General features: G+C 48.5%; 1 protein-coding gene across 1 annotated transcript in view; it reads right to left on the bottom strand.

Annotated features, from left to right (window-relative positions):
* PDIA5 (protein disulfide isomerase family A member 5) overlaps positions 1–17073 on the bottom strand; it is a 90165-nt gene extending 73092 nt beyond the window's left edge. The window contains exon 1 of the mRNA XM_006743383.3: positions 16908–17073. Coding sequence (XP_006743446.2) covers positions 16908–16952 — 45 coding nt within the window. The 5' untranslated portion in view covers positions 16953–17073. The remainder of the gene's footprint in view (positions 1–16907) is intronic.
* Between the last annotated feature and the right edge of the window lie 2854 nt (positions 17074–19927).

Here is a 19927-nt window from a genome sequence, read left to right on the forward strand (position 1 = left end):
GCCAGCCACCAAAGCCTCTGGCCCAACGTTCACCCTCACACAGCAGAGAACTTAAGCTTGCAATAAGGAATGCACTGAGCAAACTGACTGCTTGCACACTATCACCAAGTATGATGCAAGGGTTCAACTGGGCACTGCCCGCGGCCACCCTGGTTTACAACTCCCTATGGAGGTGTCTCCTTCCCCCCTGCACCCATCCCTACCCCAACCCTAGACTGACTAAGAGCCCTGGAGGGCAGGGCCCAGCACAGTGCCTGGCCCCTTGAAAGCCCCCAGGAAGTGTCTGCTCAGCATCATAACCATGACGTATCACACTGGTTACCACACTGCTGACTCTACAGAGGTCACTCACTAGGAGCATGTCATAAAGTGAGTCCGTGGCAGCTCTTGGGAGACCTGGGAGGGACCACCGAAAGCAGACAGACAACAGCGCAGTGATCGTCTGGATTCAAGTGTCGTGGGAGAGTGTGGGTGGAGCCAACCCGGGGGTCTGGAAAGCCTGGCTCAAGAGCCTCCTCTGGCCATGCCCTTAGACTGGGCAGCCACCAGGGAGGCTGGGGGTGGAAGAACCAGCTGGGTGGCTGCCCAAGGGGAAAGAAATGGGTCTAGCCAAGAGCCTCAGAGGGAAACAAGAGAACTCAGTGATTATTCCTATGTAAGCAAGGAAGGAAGAGAGAAGAGGCTAAAATGATTCCAAGGGTTCTGGGCTAGCCAAAATGGAAGAACTGAGCAGCAATGGCAGAAAGGCTCTGGTCTTCTGTTGAGGAAGGTGGTAGATAATATACTCAGGTGTGGACATGCGGACAGTACAGGCATCCTCCAGGCTGGAGAGTGAGCCCTGAGGCCAGTGAAGGCTCCAGGGTCGGCGTTCAGAGGGAGAAGACAAGGGAACACCTCAGTTGAGGGGCGGGAGAAGGATCGGGAGGAAGGTCAGGAAGGAGAAGGTGGGAAGTGCTGCATCAACACAGACCAGGGAGGAGACACACAGAAAAGCGGGTGAGGGATCTGCAGGCAAGGCCATGGCGAAGTCCCCAGGGGACATAATGAGCCAACCCTAGCAGCATGCGGGGGAGGGCGGCCGGAAGCCAAGCTGCCCGGCAGAGAAAGCACACCCAGCGTGGGAGCTGGAGTGACAACAGGCAGCAGCAGAGGTGGCCCAGCCAGTCAGGAGAAGGATGGGCGGTCTCCACTGCGGAGGGACGCGTGTGGGCACGGGAGAGCAGGACTGGCCTAGAGAGGCAGGATGAGGAGATTTGGGAGCAAGAGAGAAAACGGTCGGGAGAGCCAGATCCTGGGGCACCGGAAGGCTTGGTGTGCTAAGAGCTAAGATGGCAGGCTTGGCATCGCTGAGGGGGGGAAGGATGAAAGGCCCCTTGGTGCCTGGCCTCAGACGGACTATCCCCTTAGCTCACAACCACGGGGCGGCCAGAAGAACAGCCCTTTCCTCCCTCCCCTAAGCCTCTCCTCCAGCCACTTAACATTCTCCCTTCTCCACGTCCATCTATTTTAACCTTTGCAGTGTGCACGCTCCTTCCTTTCCTTAAGATGCAGCTCCAGTGAGCCTCGGATCGCCTTGCCAAGCACCTTCCTGCAGACTTCCTAAGTCACAACCCACAAACCCTGATAACAACAAGAATAAAATGTTAATGATGCACACACTCTCTGCTTTGTCAAGCCCTCAGCGGGGAGTGGGCAGCGTTTGAGAAGCCAGCCACCTTCCCAGCCAGCCATGGAACTGTCCCTGGGTATGGCAGCCTCTTTACATTCTAAGTCACTAGCTTTGGTGTTAGAGGAGAGAAAAAAAATATCCCTTTTGTCCACCATCCAAACTCCTTCTGACCTTTCCCAATGATTGCTTTCTTTCTGCTCACCAACCCTCAGCTTTAACAGTATTTACATCAGGTCTGAGCTGCCCCATGGGCTGGGTTGAGGCCCATACGCTCCCCCCACCCCCCACACCCCATGCACGGCAGACCACTGCCAGGAAGGACGGCTGCCCCTGTTTCTGCTGCCAGGGAATCCAGGCCCCCAATGCCACCCCCAACCCCGTCACAGTGCATACCCCCTCAGAATACCAGGCCCCTCCATCAGAGCCGCCTCCGCCCTCTGCCCCAGCCCCTCTTCCGAGCGCGGGAGCCCCTGCCCCACCTCCACCACAGCTGGAAGCAATGTGTCCTCTCATCTTCCAGACGCCCCGAGTGCTCTCCTGCCCTGTCCGTATCAGGGCCAGCCTAGAAGCCCACCCTCATCCTCCCCCTTTGAGCAATTCCCACCCCTCAGACACCAGGGAAAGAGCACTGCTTCTGGAGCCAAACAGACCTGGGGTCAAACCCAGGCACCATCATTTACAACATGACCTCAGATGTTAGCAGCCCTCTCGGGGTGGCATCTCCCCCCACCCGTAAAGTGGGGAGGATAGTACTGATACCTCCCTTGTGAGGCTGGCTGAGGATTAAATGAGGGGGAGAAAGTACATAGAGAACCTAACATAATGCTTGGCATACAGAAGTACATGATAATCATAATTACCTTTATTAGTACTATTAGTGAGACAAATCACAGATAGAGCAAGAACAGTGAAATGGGCACCACCTCTTCCTCTCCAGGGCCCTGGCTGCAATCAGGCAAAACAGCACATCCAGGCAGGAAGGAGGGTGTACACACATTCAGGATATAAAACCTGAAATAATCACCCATCTGCATGGCAACCCAGACCAAGAGGCCACACAGCACATGTACAACGCTCCTTGCAGATTTCATGTCCATTTGCCCCTCACCAAACCCAACAAGTGGGGACTAGCCTCATTCCACAGAAAAGGAAATTGAGGCTCAGAGAGGTTATATCACTTACCAAGATCACACAGTAGGTAAGTGGCAGAGCTAGCACTAGACCTCGGGTCTCCTAGCTCCTGGCCAGAGGCAGTCTATTTCTCTCAACCCCACAAGCTCCCTGGACCCAAGCGGAAAAGGAGCACCTCCTTCCCAGGCAGGGGCCTTCAAAGAGGCTGGAAAAGCCCCAAACTTCCAGAATCCCATGGCAAGAAGGGATTTCTAACCCTCTGCTTCCTGCAAGCCCACAGTGCCCTATTGTCTGCCCCAGTTCTCAGGATGCTGGGGCAACTGGCCCAGATGCACTGTTAATCAGAGCTCGTGTATGGGACTATGCCCCTTTCCAGCTCCTTCTCTCCCTCTCTTAACACACGGCCCACATAAGCTCATCTCTTTTCTTTTTTTAAAGATTTTTTTCCTTGAAAAAAAAATTTTAAAAATAAAGATTTTATTGCTTTATTTGAGAGAGAGAGAGAGAGAGAACGAGAAACAGCATGAGAGGGGAGAGGGTCAGAGGGAGAAGCAGGCTCCCCGCCGAGCAGGGAGCCTGATGCGGGACTCGATCCCGGGACTCCAGGATCATGACCTGAGCCGAAGGCAGTCGCTTAACCAACTGAGCCACCCAGGCGCCCCAAGCTCATCTCTTTTCACTTAACCTCCCCCACCATCCCCACCTGACTAACGAGACAAAGAGTGGTACAATTCTAGAAAATAATAGGGAGAACACTCCTTGCCACATTACACCCTCGGCTTGAAAAAGCTCCAGATCTCCGGGGTGCACGCCAGCACCCTCACGTTCTCTGTAGCTGGGGAGGCTGGTGTTACAGATTCACTTTTCAATGCAGACCACGAAGCCAGAGGTATTCAATTATGTAAAAGCAGCTTGCTAAAGGAGGAGGATTTGAAGACAGAAGTTTAGTATTTAGGAAAAAGGGTGGAGGTGGGACTTGACCTTTTTTGCTCTGTCACCTGAAAAAAGATACCCTTCTTATGTTGGGAGCTGTGAAGAAACCGGTTTAATTTAGTGTAACCCACATTTTGCTCAAAATAGTTTTCAAATGTCAGAATCTAAAAGTCTAGACTCTTAAGAAGCTGGTGGTAAAGGGATCCAGGAAAAATGTTAAAAACAGATGACCTGAACCCAAGGTCAGAGAACTCAAACTGGCTGAGAATTTAGAGCTGGAGGTTCGGGGGAAACCGCCAGAAACCCAAGTTGTACCTGGCTTTATTGACTGGTTGTGTGACCTTGGACAAGTCCTCTCACTTCTCTAAGTTTCTGTAAAATGAAGGGGCCTGAAGTGATTTTTCCAAAGCGCTTTGCAACTGTGACATTTTGGTAAATCCATCCTCATGACCACTACCAGAGAAGTACCACAAGGTAATCACACCTTGTGAAAAAAACTGCTGCATTTCTCTGAATATGTGGCCACCCACATTAAAAGCCACTACTTTCAGTCTCCCTTGCAGCAAGTGTGGCTATATAACTAAATTCTGGTCCCTAGAATATAAGCAGAAGTGTTATGTGCAACTTTTAGGAACTGTTCCAGATAGACATCTGGGTCTTAGTCCCCTCCTCCCCCTGCCAGATGGAATCGGGACAAGATGGCTGGAACTCAAGCAGCCACCTTCAGACAATGGGGAGAATGGACCTCTTAAAGATGTATAGTAGTAAGATAGAAGGTACCTGGGTCCCTGACCCACAGGGGTATATATTGGCCCTAGAACACTGCTTTCTAGGCTTCAACATGAGTGAAATATATGATCTTTGTAAGGTACTATCATTCTGGGTGTTCTGGCACACATACAAATAGATCTTGAGCACCTACTGGAACAAAAGCTTAAACTAGAAAGAAATATTAACACCTGCTCCAGTTGGAATATTTCAAAGTGTGTAAGGCATTAAATCATGTGTTATACTTCAGATAAATTGCTATAAGGAAGGAGACAGAGGGACTATCAAAGGCTTGATCTACTGTGTTCTTCCCAATTACCCGAGCTTCACTATGCCTGTTTTCATCAGGTGTCTTGGTCACTTGGTGACAACTACCCACAAATGAAAGGAAAATTAGCTAGTAGCTCTCCAGTTTCCCTGCAACCTCAGCCCTTTACTACTAAGGGTGGGGGGGGCCCTGCAGGAGACCAAAAGACCTTGCAGTTCCCAGGCTTGAACTGGGCTGGTTGGTTTCCCTGATACAGGACTCCTCTCCACATTCCTGCCATCTGCAGCCTCCAGAGCCAAGGATTCAAAACGCTGGAGGCTGTTCAATGTAGTGGGCCCAAAAGGCTGTGAGAACTAAATATTTATATGTCCATGTCTTCCACACTACCATCTAATCCTGGATAGCTTCGGTCATTAGAAAGCATAAACTGCCCCCCTCTCCCAGGCCACTCTAGCAGCCCACCACACTCTGAAGGTGGTAAACACGTTCCTTCTTAGGATTCTGTAAGTGAAATACCTCAGTTCCTCACCTGTGCCCTCAAGTCCCTCGCTGTCCTGAATGATCTACCTTAGACTCAGCTGTGCTCATGACTCTCAGAGCTATCCCAGGCTGCTAGCAGACTTTTAGAGCTTGGAAAGAATAATGTGCTATATGACTAGAATTTATTTTGGGAAATAAATATCTCTGCTTTCATAATTCAAAATACAGGAAATTAATCTCAACACAAATCTTGACTGGTGGGTCACAGTTAAGAAAAAAGCTGAGACACATCATTAATGAATCTCTTAAATTACGGCGCCCAAATGTCACACAGGGCTGGCAAAAGTACAATTCTTTTGGAAAGCTATTTGGCACAATTTATCAAGTATCTTCAAAGTGTTTATGCTCCTTGACTTGGTAATTCCACTTTTGGGACTCTGTCCTGAGGAAATGAGCAGAGGTTCTGACCGATGATTCATAGGGTCCTACTCGTAAGAGTCAAAAATTGTAAACAACCTAAATATTCAAGAGCAGGGGAATGGTTATTTAGAGGAAACCACTCAACAGAATAACACAGCTATTCAGATGATGTTTTCAAAGACTGTGCAATGAAAAAATATTTGTTTTAATATTAAGTATTAAAAAATAAAATTCAGGGAGGCACCTGGGTGGCTCAGTCAGTTAAGGGTCTGCCTTCAGCTCAGGTCGTGATCCCAGGGTCCTGGGATGGAGCCCCCGTGTTGGACTCCCTGCTCAGTGGGGAGTCTGCTTCTCCTTCTCCCTCTGCCGCTCCCCACCACTGGTGTGTGGGCACTTGCTCTCTCAAATACAGAAATAAAAATTTTTTAAAAATAAAAAAATTAAATTAAAAACAATTCAAATGTACATGGTATGATTACAACCATACACAAAATTATGCTCAGAAAAAGACTGGAAGGAAAAATGCACCAAAGTAAAACTCTGTCCCTGGATAGATTTTATTCTTCTTTCCCTTTACCTATTTTTCTCAGTCACCATAATATGCACGTCCAATTTAAATCTTTAAAGAAAAAAGAAATTATCATCATTTGGACACCAGCATGGAAATGACTGGTGTCAAAGTATCACCCCACAAGCAAATATAACTTCAGAAGGGAGAAGCCTGGCAGAAACGTCCTTAACTAAGGGACAAATGCTAGAGACACTAATGGGTAATGGGTAAAATTGACATCATATGCCTCCAGACAGAACGCACTGAATGGAAACATCATCAAAATTCCAGTTGAGGGGAGCCTGGGTGGCTCAGTCGGTGAAGCGTCTGTCTTCGGCTCAGATCATGATCTCGGGGTCCTGGGATCGAGCCCCGCATTGGGCTCCCTGCTCAGTGGGGAGCCTACTTCTCCCTCTCCCTCTGTATACCACTCTGCCTACTTGTGCTCTCTGTCAAATAAATAAATAAAATCTTAAAAAAAAAAAAAAGTTGAAGGACATTCTTAAAAATTATCAAGGTCACAAAAGACAAAGACTGAGAAACCGGTCCAGATTACAGGAAACTAAAGAGATAGGACAATTAAATTCAACATGTGATTCTGAACTGGGTTCTGAACCAAATGCCACATTCCTGATTGTGATCATTGTACTGTGGTTATGTAAGAGAATATCCTTGCCTTTTAGGAAATACTGAAGTATTCAGGGGGCAAAGGAGCATCATGTCTCTGAACTTTATAAATGTTGAGAGAGAATGTGATAGAACAAATGTGATAAAATGTTAATATGTGTGGAATCTGGGTAAAGAGCAGATGGGAATCCTTTGTATTCTTCTTGCAACTCTGTAAGTCTGAAATTAGTTAGAAAAAAAAAAAGCTTACCTAAAAAAAGAAAAAAAAAAAAAAAGATGCCCAGAACACAACCAGATACTGTCCCCACCTCTTCCTGAAACCCTCGGCAGGCCAGCCAGCACGCGCTAGTGGTACTTTCCCATGTAAGGAGAGTGCTGATCTGCCCTCTTCCCTTCCCGCTGACTCTACTCCTCTGCTTACCTGACACTGTAGTTTTTTATAGGATCTATTATATGAAATCTGCAAAGCACTCTGCATGCAGCACATACCTAGAATGGCTTTTATGAGAGAGAGACAGAGAGAGAGAGAGAGAGAGAGAGAAATACAAAAGAACATTCATTTTTAAATATGGGTAATTTATGCCCCTTAATAAGGCAAATTTTAAGCATCTGTCACCAACCACCATGGCTAACTGGCACTCTTTGCCAGGAATGAAGGCCTCACCACAAACCAAGTTTGGGAATTTCACCACTCATCCTTCCCAACGTGCAAATGTCTACCCAGCAGCCTTTGAAATAAAAACAAGCACCGTGAGTCCCTGAATGGGGTGTGTGTCTGTGTGTCAGACACACAGAGAGGGCCTGGCCCTGAGCTATGCACCCCTGACGAGCTGCAGCTGAGGAGCTAAATGTGCTTATTAAAAAAGAGAGAGAGATGGGAAAGCACTGGCAAGGAACAGAACCCAAGAGCGAATTCTTCAGTCCCCAAATCCAGGGCCCAGGGATGAGCCCCTGATCATGAGAATCGTCCAAGTGCAGAGTGCCTACTCTGTGACCAGGAGCAGCTAAGCAATCCACATGCCTATCTCATTTAATTATCTTGGCAAGAGAACTCAGTAGGTCCTTTTGGTATATCTATTTTATAGGTAAGGAAACTGAGACAAGGAGGAGCTAAGAAACTTGCTGAACATCACACAGCAAATAGGTGAGAGCACAGTGACGCAGAGCCCAGTCTCACAGGCTCGGGTGCTCCGACTGGAGCACGGAGACCACAGATTCCTGGAGCCACACACACCGCACTGCTCGCTCTTCTAAATACAAAGCCTGGTACGTTTCTTCTGTGTTGCTTGCTTTAAAAGCTACACCTTCCATGTGGGCCACGCACTACAGGGTTCCTCCCTTGCGTTCCCCACAGCATGTGGCTGTCAACAAGGGACAATTCAGGGGCAGGACAACTGATCCGAGAGCTTATAAAAACAGGTTTTCTTATCCTGAGGTTGCAACTGCAGTGCATTTAACCAGGACTTAAGTCCCTAAAGCTTTTAATGTTTTGAAAAACCTCTTTGAGAGCCAAGAGGGCTTTGGGCCGCCTGCCAGCCTGGTGTGCCAGGCCTGCTAACAAGGAAGCGCTGGTTGGGGGAACAGTGAATCAGGCAGCAGGGAGGGAGGGAAAGCAGGTAAAGTCCCCACTCCGGTAATCCAACTCTGCCTCAAAGCTCAGTTAATTGATAAGAAAATAACAATTCATGACCCACGGTGTACATCCATGCTTTTACATATGCTATCTCTCTCAGTCCTCTAATGTTGAGGGTTTAAGCCAGTGTTTCCCGCCCCCACTTCAAGCGTCAACCCATGAGCTGAGTCACAAAATCAATTCAGTGGATTACCACCAGCATTTTAAAAATGACATTAACTAGAAAACCTCAGTATGTACCATAAATAGCAAGACTAAGTGTTCAGTAAAACATTTATATCTTTTGTATTTACGTACATATATACTTGGCTATAATGTAAAATGTACAGTTGTATATGCAGCAGTCGCAGTAAAAATACTTGAAAAACTGTCATAAACAATCTGCATGGGAGGTCGTGCTATCCCCACTTTAGAGACATGAAAACTGAGGCTCACAGAAGCAAAGGGACAGCCCTCAGGGGAAGCCTAAGACTTGCTTGACTTCTGAACGTGCAAGTTAACGTGAACATTTCCCACTGGTATCCCTCAAGCCCTCTTGGCTCCCATGAGCTCCACCCAAAACAAGACTGGAGAGACCAGCAAGTCCGCCTTCCCCTCCGGTGCAGTCATCAAGCGCGACCAACTGAAAAGAGCTGCAGCGACAACCTGATCCATCTTCCCCTGCTACCTGCTTGCCCACAGTTCCCCACACGCCTTCAGAGGAAAGGAGAGCAATGCATGCTCCAGCCCAGTGCCACCTCACAGCGTCCCCAGTGTACATGGGCCATGACACGGGAGAGACACTCAGCCCAGAGCCATGGCCTTGGCTGGCAAAACACTAGGCACAGAAACTTGTAAATCTGCCTGCTTTGTAGGCACAACAGCTCTAAGTATAGGTTTTTTAGAAATAGACTCCTGAGCCATATCCTTGAAGAACATCATCCCACAGATCCGGAGAGACTGGGAATCCAACTGTACACATATCCCCTTGAAGGGGATTTGGATCCACAGCCAGGCTGGGAAACCTCTGCCACCCACCCATCTTTGGGCTCCACGTCACTCCGCTCTCCTTCACAGCCAGAATTTTCCATCTCCGCTCAGCCCCCATCCATTCCTCAGCCCCCTCAGATCTTCCCCTATCACCACACCAAGAAGACGCTGAGCGAGGACTTGCAGTGACTTCCACACGGATAACCCTACAGGCATGTCCTGTTCTCCTGTGCCTCATCTTTTTGAACCCCAGCGGGACACTCCTGGCCTCCCTCCTACCTCTCCAGCCACGCCTCCTATCTTCTTTACAATCCTTTGTCCCCCCAGCCTTTAAATGTTGAAGTTCCTCAGGCCCCCATTGCTCCACCTTATCTTTCCTCTCTATACTCTCCATGGGGGTCTCACCCACCTCCAGAGGAGCACCCCTAAATTAACATGTCCAGCTCAGACCTCCCTCTTCGGCGCCATATCCTCACATCCTGCTTACTCAGTGCTTCCTAAACTGGGGTCACATAGACTTCTCAAATGCTAAAAACCTAAATCTCATACAAATAGATATTGAGCCTCTTTCAAAGTGTTATTGAGCTCTTAATAAGGGACCCACTAAAATAGTTACATCAAAAAAGGATACAAGGGGGTGCCTGGGTGGCTCAGTCAGTTAAGTGTCTGCCTTCCGCTCAGGTCATGATCCCAGGGTCCTGGGATCACATGGGGCTCCCAGCTCAGCGGGGAGCCTGCTTCTCCCTCTCCCTCTGCCTCTCCCCCTGCCTGTGCTCTCTCTCTCAAATGAATAAATAAAATCTTTAAAAAAAAAAAAAAAGGATATAAGGGAAAAAAGACTTAAAAAATATGTCAGAAAAAGAAGTTATAAGAAACTAATATGCATATAGTTCATGGAGGGGGAAAAAGAATCCTGTTAGAAGACTGCTAAATTCGATATAAAACTGGTTAATGTCCTGCAAGGCAATCACCTCCGGGTCTCTCTTCTCTACCAAAGAGAAATCATTTGCATTGTATCTACCTGTAGAGTATGGGTCCTAAAGAATAATAAACAAAGGTATATTTCCTAGAGCACCAGGTGGCCCTTAGGTGGCCTTCTTACACAATGCTCTAGTATGACATTAAAAAGACACTAAATCAGCTTTTCTTTCCAAGTTTTGGGATAATTCTTCTTTACACTGAGGTCTGTGAACTTGGGTGGGGAAAAGTTATGTTTATTTTCACTAAGCTCTAAATGAAATTTAGCCTTACCTTTATTACAAATGTAGGTAACAAACTACAGAAGCACTAGCGAGTGTCTGTGACTTTGCCACCAGCAGAAATCATATGTATTTTTTTGCCCTTATCCCCCAGAAACCACATTTTTCTCATAACAAAAGGTGCAGATATCTTGAAACACTGTTTATGCTCATCACTAAATATTACAGAAAATACCAAACCTGCCATTATATTCATAAATGATGCATTTATGAATATAAGTATTATTTTTATCATATACTTGTTACATTTTGATAACTGTATTTCAGTATCCTTGTTTTGCTTTGTAATCTTATGCATTGTTTTATACGTTTAAAAACATTATTCTGAGAAAGGGTCTGTCCATAAGTCCTCAGAGAAGCCTTTCCTGACTAACCCTGCATTAAAGTTAGGGACCTGTGTTACACATTCTTTTATCACCTTATATTTCCTCTTTCCAGCACTTCACTACCTGAATTAATAAATTAGTGGCTCTCCCACTAGGCAATGGGAGGAAGGGATGGTGTCCATCTTATTTATCATTATGTCCCTACTGCCTCAGCATGGTATATCTGACTCGTAAGACTGTCAAGGAATATCTGTTCAAAAAAAAAGAAAAAAGAAAGACCTGTGGGATAAATGAACATCTGTGACACGGTAGGTAGCATGCAGATGCTTGTCCACATTCCTTAGAGATACAGAGCATGTACCATACTCTGCCCAGGACCTAGCAAAGTCAGACCCCTTGACAAAAGCAAACTCACTTGTTCTTCACAAGCCTGCCCTACTTGGCCCCAACAACAGAACTTTCCAGCCAACCCCACTTCTAGGCTCAGAGACTAGATTTCCTCTATGTTTCAGCCCCAGCGTGGGCCCTCAATCTAGATCTCCATTAATACCTTCTAAAGCAAGGATTAAAGCATCTGCTCATAAGTTAAAGGCATCTGCTCAAGCCAAAGGGTTGGAGGGGGGAGTGGACACTCTACCCCGACCCCAGAGAGCTACAATGAAGTCAGGCACAGGCTCGCCATCAGACCATCTGGGAACAGAGTGCGTGTTAAACTGGGGGCTCAGGATGACCCCGGAGAATAAAAGACACCAGAAGGGTATTCTAAACCTACAGTCCATCTGAGTGTATTTAACCCCCCACCACATGATTGCAAAGCTAATATTCAGAAGCAGTTTCACCAACATAAAATATGTGGAAATGCTTTGCAAACTCTAAAGCCCTCTACAAATGTGCCGAGTGTCGTGTAATTCTCGTCAGCAGATCAACTGGGTAGCCAGAGGCTCTATTCAGTGCTGCAGGATGCACCAGGCACCCCAGCAATGGGTGGGCATCACTGCTCCTCCCTTCTCCCACTGGGACCTAAGATGCTAGGTACGGGGAGGGTGGGAGTCAAAGAAACCATGGAAGTCCTAGTAACATAAGAGAACTTAGGCTCCCTACACCCCATGCATCACTCTCTGACCCGCCGTCACTTAGCCTCCAAAACCTGCCACCACCCCCAAATGAGACATGAGAGCCCCAGAGATCAAAACCACAAAGCTGGGGCAAACCCTCCAGGGAGACAGTGTGGAATAACATTCTCAAGAGAGGATCCACTTTCAGAAGAAAGGGGAGAGAAACACAGAGCACCTAAATCTTCAGCCCCTCGGCAGCCCCCGCCCCCTCATCCAGAGGCTCTGCAGAGACCCACTGGGAGAGACAGAGTCCAGAGCCCAGAGGAACTGTGATGGGGAGAGCCCTAGCAGTACCCCCAACGCCCAGCCTGAAGCCTCTGCTCACACCCCCTCTAGCCCTCTACTGCCTTCCAACTGGCTTCCCCAGCACCTCTCCTTCAACTTGAGGTAATTGCCATGGCTCCCATTTACTGCGCCCTCCCGCAGGCCGGCACTGTGCTGCGTGCTTCCTGTATTATCTCGGATGCTTTCAAAGAGGCAAATGGGTATCAATAGCACCACTAACAAGCAAGAAAATGGAGGCAGGGCCCAAGGTCACACAGCTCCTGAGTGTCAGGCTGGCTAAAAACCCATATTCTATCCACAGCATCACACTTGACTTTATCTCCTAGATAACAGAGAAGAAAGTATTGTTCTGGGAAAATTAATCCAGTCTCTTCCACTCCAACCCAAGCCTACACCGTGGACTGACTGCTCTTGTTATTAAAAGAGCAGCTCTCATCATGTCTCTCCATTACCTACAGAAGCAAGTCCCCAAAGCTTTGCCAGTCATGTAAGGTTCTTTACAATCCACTTTTCCAATCTTATTCGCCGTCCCCAGACTCAAATCTTTCCTTCCACCCAGCCTGGCCCATAACTCCTCACTGCCCGTATTTCTGTCTCAGACAGTTTCCTTTCTCTGCCTGCAACACTGGTTCATGGACTGGGGACGACTGTGTGCCAGGGCCCAGGCTAGGTGCTGGGGACACAATGGACAGAACAGGGAGGACACCCCCCCACTCCCAATCTCAGAGCTCAGAGTCAGCCCTCGTTGTGAGGCATGAGCTAGGCCCCTTCTCTGTGACTAGGTGCCCCTCGGCCCAAAACCCTAGCACTCAGCGTCTGCCACCAACTCATTCCTCCAACTCATGTGTCACCTCTGTTTTAAAACTTCCTCTGTAATGTGTTTATTTCTGTGGGAAAAGTGCACTCCAGGTTCCAAACAGCATTATAAATGGCAATTAGGTCCCCAGGCCAGCCCACAAAAGCCTATTAAATATATAATGGTGTAGAACCTAAATACGTGTACATTAAAAGCTCTGCGGGAGAGACCAGGAACAAACATCTCCTGCTTCCTGCACCCCCCACCCCCCACCGTCCCACCAGGTGCTGAGCGTCAAGGCACAGTCAAGGGCAGAGGCCAGAGCAGTGACTGGGGAAGAGGGAAGCAGGTGGAAGATGGGGGACTGGGACGGCAGAGATGGATCAGGAAGAAACCTGATTTATAATTCAGGAGCCTGGCACCAATCCCAGCTCTGCCTTACAAACACAGTGGCCTTGAGACCCTTCCCTCTCAAAGTGTCACTTTTCTAAAATGAAAGAGCTGAGTTACATCATTAGTTCTCAACCAACTGAGCGCGTCACTTCACGTCCTCTCCAGCTCCAACAAGTCTCCATTCTGAGGACTGGAGGTAGACTACACCACAAGCAGCGAGGATGGTCTGGGGAAGGGGCAGCCGCAGAGAGAAGCTGAGCTGGGCAGCAGGAAGGGGCAGTCAGCCGCAGGGGCATGGGCAGGACAGCACAGCTTCCCCAGGCCGAGGGCAGAGACACGCAGCTGGGAGGGAGGGGCTAGAACCAACTTGTCCCAAGAGTTGACTGTGACTCTTTTCATCCCCGTATTTTTGTGGCAGGCTGAGAGGCCGGCCCCAAAGGAACATTTTTTCCTTTATTAACTTTTCTGATCAAAAACTAATACATACAGAAAACTTGGGGAAACAGGAAAAAAAAAGCACAAGCAAAGAAGTAAACAAACGGGGCGCCTGGGTGGCTCAGTCAGTTAAGCGTCTGCCTTTGGCTCAGGTCATGATCCCAGCGTCCTGGAATCAAGCCCAGCATCAGGCTCCTTGCTCAGCAGGAAGCCTGCTTCTCCCTCTTCCACTCCCCTTGCTTGTGTTCCCCTCTCTCGCTGTGTTTCTCTGTCAAATAAATAAAAATCTTTAAAAAAAAAAATAAACATTTAAAAAAAAAGAAGTAAATAAACATTCCCCCACAGCTGTGCCTTCCTGAACAATCGCTGTTGACATCATCCAAAATTCCTCAACCACTTATGTAGCTATCTTCAGCCACCCTGGGATTCATGTTGTACCCTGCTTCTCCCCTAATTATCACACTCAAGCACTTTTCCACATCCCTAGACAGTCTTCATAAGCATCATAAAATATTTTGATAATCATGGCATTCTAGTAAATATAAACATTCTTTATAAACATCACTTTCCATGGCATGGACAGGACCAAAAGTCATTTAAACCATGCCGTTATTGTTGAGCATTTAAGCCATTTCCGAATTTTTGCTACTGTAAAAAATGTGGTAGGTATGTATCACTGTCCATGAATCTCTGCAGACCCCTTTATACTGCTTCATGTCCCTTGGGTCACAGCCTAGTGCTCTGCACATATCGGCTCTCAGTAAATACTGAGTGAACAAGGAAACCCAATACACTCCCAGGACCTGGGGAGCTCTTATAAGATGGACATAGAGTTTAAATTTACACAGGCCCACCCTGGTATCCACCAGCCACTCGGCACTGAGCCTGCACCAATGACACCTGCTGAGCTGAGCTAGGGCGTGGGGAAAGGACAATGTCAATTTCATGCTGCAGATTCCCAGCTCCAGTGCTCTGGGCAAACCTACCCACCCTTCTGTACCTCCAGGTGGAGGGCATCAGCAGACCTCAAAGGCCTTCCTGGCTCCCCCACACTCCCTCCAGACTGTACAACCCACTGCCTCAAGAAAGCCACGGCTGACCTTCCTGCCAAATTAATGTGTGGCCCCCCTTCAATGGAGGCTCCCAGCCCTTCGGGTATTAGTGCTCACTGTCCTGTCTTTATTTGCTCACAGGACTGACTCCTCTACCCAAACCAGGGCAGCACCATGGAGGGTAGGGACAATCTGTGCTTTGCTCTCCAGCCAAAATCCAATCCAGTGCCAAACAATGTGGTTGATAAATAAATATTTGCTGAATGAAACTTCTTCCCAGATTCCCAAGCCCTGTATTTTTACAGGAGGCAGGGAGGGGGAGAAGAAAAGAGGAAAGCAGGACCCCCTAAAACAAGCCAAGTGCAAAGACCTGATAAGGGCTCCCGCTGGAGCTGGCCCCCTCTGCCCAGTTCTGCAGTACCACCTGGCCTAGAGACCAGCCCAGGCCAGCTGGCTCCGGAAAACAGAATGCAAAACAGATCATCCACACACAGACGCAGGTGAAGGGACACTGTCCCACTCCAGACTAGTTCTCTCCCAGAGGGAGAAAGGTTAGAGCTAGGGGACAGGGAGCTTCCTTTCCCACCCACTTCCAGACAACCAGAAAAGACAGGGCCACTCCTCACTGGTGATCTGGAGGGTATCTGGAGATGGAAGGCAGGGTATCTGGAGATGGAAGTGTTTAAAGTAACTAAATCCACACTCCAGTTTTCCTCTTTATGTTGCCCAGCATCCTTGCCACACCCAAAAGAAAAAAACTGAAAAATCTGGGCTGGAGAGGGTGCTAGCAGCAGAAAGTTTTTCCCTGGAACTTCAGGCAAAAAAGAAAAAAAGGAACCAAGATTGTCCTAAAACAAGGGAGACCAGAAATTATGGAGACATGTGGAAACAGGCCACATTATCCCATCACACACCCACAGTAACACCACCGCCAAACCCGGAGAGCCCAGGGCACTGTGGCCACACACATTCTGGCCACTTCTAGGGATGCCCTGGAGCCACCCCCACCCCCAACCCCCGCCCTTCCAAGTGCAGCAAACTCCTCTCAGAGTCCACCACTCCCAGCACACTGGCCCACCCGTCTTTCACTCTTGTATGATGGTGCAATTCACAGAATTTCCTCCACCCGACCCCCCTGATGGCCTTGTGAGGGGGGTGCCTTTACCGTCCCCATTTCAAGGATGAGGAGACTAAGTCAGATATATTAAATGATACTCCGTGTCACAAACTAGAAAGTGGCTGAGGTAAGAGCCAACAGCAGTTGGGTGTAGGAGCAGACCTCCTCCGCGGACCCCACCCAGCCCGCCCAGGGTGCCTGCAGGCGGGGGCCCAGGCGGTGACCGGCAGTTGCCCGGCTGCTCAGGGTGGAAACCAAGAACAAGGTGGCCTTAAAGCAAGGTTTCCGGCAGTGCAGGTATAAAGCACTCCCATGCCACCCCGCACTCACACAGGTGCAGGGCCCAGAGTCTGGGCGCGGCGCACCCCCCAATCCGCGGTTGTCCCGCCCTAGGCGGCGGCTGCCCCCTGACTTGTACCCCCGCAAAGTTGTGCCCGCGGCGTAAGCATGCAGCGCGGCTCCCTCCAACCCCTGCGCGCTGGAGCGCTCCGCCAGGAGGGCACAGGGGCCGCCCCGCTGCCTCCCCCACAGCCACCGGGTCCCCGCCTGCCCCGCACGCCCCCACCCCGGGACTTGGAGGCTTTTCCCCGCACGTCCCGCGAGGGCCGGGAGCACGGAGCGCGGACCCCAACGCGGGGCGCACATGCCGCCCCCGCCCGGACCCCAGCTCCGCAGCCTCACCGAGATCGCCAGCAGCAGCAGCCATGCCCGCGCGACCCGCGCCATCCCTGCCGCCGCTGCTTACGGCGGGCTCCGCTCTCCACTCAGGCTCCCGCGCCCGCAGCTCCGTCAGGTCCAACAAGCCACGGCCACTTCCCAGCCTCTCCCCGCCTCCGAGTTCCTGGTGCCACGTCTGCCAAAGCATGCGCACCAGGCTGGGAGAGGCGGCCGGGAAGAGGTGCTTGCTGGGAGTCGTAGTTTGCTGCAAGGCTGGGCTGGGGGCCTCTAGCGTGGACTTGGCCCTAAGGGCACAGAGGCGCATGAGTGGAGCCCGAAATGGCAAGGTCAGCCAGTAAGGTAAGGCAATTGATTTGCAGGGCTAAGGCTGTGCCTGAAGTTTCAGAAACAAGACCTCATTCAACTCACAAAAGTCAGTTTCATTTTCCCCACTTTGATGATGAAGAGGCAGCCCAGAGAATTCAAGTAATTTGACCCAAATCACAACGGTTTGCAAAAGGGAGAATCCAGCGCTCCTTGTGGAGGGTAGGAAAAGCTCACCCCTAACCTGTCTTGTTCATTCAGAAATACTTTATTGAGCTACTGGAAAAGAGTTTGGCAGTTCCTCAAAAAGTTAAACATGGATTACCATATGACCTAAAAATTCCACTTCTAAGCATATACGTAAAAGAATTGGAAATAGGTATTCAAACAAATGTTTGTACACAAATGTTCCTAGCACCATTATTCACAATAGCCAAGAGTTTTCCAACTCAAGTGGTTAGCAAAATATGGTACATCCATACAGTGGTATATTACTCAGGCATAAAAAGCAAGTACTGATATGGGCTATAATGTGGATGAACCTAGAATATATTATTTATTGCAATATTATGCTAAGAAAGAAGCCAGACACAAAAGATTGCATATTGTATGATTACATTTATATGAAATATCCAGAAATAGGTAAATCCATAGGGACAGAAAGCAGATTAGAGATTGCCTAGGGCTGGTGGGGAGGAGGGTTTGTGAAGTGAATGCTCACTGGGTACAGGATCTCCTTTGAGGGTGATAAAAATATTTTGGAAAGAGGTAATGGTTGGACAAGATTGCGAATGTACTAAACGCCACTGAATTGTCCATTTAAAAACGGTTACTTTTATGTTATGTGAATTTTACCTCAATAAAAAATTCAAAAAAACCCCCACAAAACTCTATTGGGACGTCTGGATGGCTCAGTCGGTTAAGCATCTGCCTTTGACTCAGGTCATCATCCCAGGGTCCTGGGATCAGTCCTGCACTGGGCTCCTTGCTCAGCGGGGAGTCTGCTTCTCCCTCTGCCTGCCTCTTCCCCTGTTTGGGCTCTTTCTCTCTCTGTCAAATAAATAAATAAAATCTTAAAAAAAAAAAACCTCTATTGAACTCATTCCATGTGCTAAAACATTCTTGCATGCAGTTATTCATTCAAAAATGTTCATTGAACATCTACTACATCCTGAGGTTCAAGATATACCGTAGTGAGATGGACGAGGAAGTGCACAGACTGGGCTTAGTAGGTTATAGGTGAAAGATCTTTGCTTACTGTCTAGAGGTTCAAAGCTCAAAACCTAGAAGTCATCCTTGACTCACCATCATTTCTTAACAGGCCTATCCAATCCATCACCATGTCCCGTCATTTCTACCTCCATAGTCTATCTCTTCTGCCACCTCCTGAGTCTAAGTCACTAACATGTCTCACCTAAGCAAGGGTAAAATCTCCTGATGCATTTCCTGCCTCTTCCTTCTCATACCTCCTATAATGCATTTGTTAATGTTAGTTGGAGCTTGCCTGTCACTTGCCTGAAACTCTCCAGTGGCTTCCCATTGCCCTTAGAATGAAATTCAAACTCCTCCTCATGACCTGTAAGCCCTGCATTGTCTGGGCCCAGGCCTCTAGACCTCATCTCCTGCCTCTCCCCTACCCCTGTGCACTTGGCTCCAGTTACAGAGACCATCATTTTCCTGCCCATCTCCCACCCCTGGGAGCTGTTCCTGCTTCCAGGCTGACACTCTTCCTATATCCCTCTGCCTCAACATTTTCCCTGGCCCTTGGTCTGCTAGGCTCCTTCAAATCCTTCATGGCTCTCCCCTCAGAGAGGCCCTTGAAGCCACCCATCTCCAGGAGATTTTTCCCTCCCCACTCCTAAGCCCTTTATTCTCTAGCTCAGGTTCTGTTCATCCCTTGCCCAGCACTTACCACCATCTGCAAGTGCTCACTTAGTTGCATTGTCTATTGCTGCAACTGAAATGTAAGTTTCACATCTCTTTTGTTTGCCACCTACCTTCAGAGCCTAGCACAGGGCCTGAGCCTCTGGTGTTTCTCTGAGTTCTTGATGAGTGACTGAATGATTAAATGAGGTGATATGTTGGGGACTTTCAAAAAATTCTGAAGCAGGTTGGGAACAGGGCTTCCTCTGCCTGCTCTGCTCTGCAACCTCAAGCTCATGATCTGCATATGGGAAAGTGGGCCTTTCAGCTCTGTGGGTCTCTGTTTCTCATCTATACAATGAAGGGGCTGGTGAGGATGTTAGAACAACCGTACTCTCATACATTGCTAATAGGAGTGAAAACTGGCTCAACTACTTTGGGCAACAGTACAAAATATGTACCAAAATGTTCATAGCAGTTATATTCATAGTAGCTATTGTGGGTTGTGTCCCCCAAAGTTCATATATTGAAATCTTAACCCCCAGTACCTTGGAATGTGACTATTTGGAGAAAAGGCCTTTAAAGAAGTAATTAAGGTTAAATGGATCCATTGGGTGGGCCCTTATCCAGTATGACTGGTGTCCTTATAAAAAAGGGACAGTAGAACATACACACAGAAGGGAAGACTATGTGAAGGCACAGAGATAGACAGCCAACTACAAACCAAGAAGAGAAGTCCTCAGGAGAAACCAACCTTGTGGAGGAAGGGGAACCCTTGTGCACTATTGGTGGGAATGTAAATTGGGGCAGCCACTGTGAAACAGTATGAAGGGGCCTTAAAAAATTAAAATGGAACT

This window comes from Leptonychotes weddellii, chromosome 1 (assembly GCF_054177405.1).
Source record: "Leptonychotes weddellii isolate Sample4059 chromosome 1, ASM5417740v2, whole genome shotgun sequence".
Lineage (NCBI taxonomy): Eukaryota > Metazoa > Chordata > Mammalia > Carnivora > Phocidae > Leptonychotes > Leptonychotes weddellii.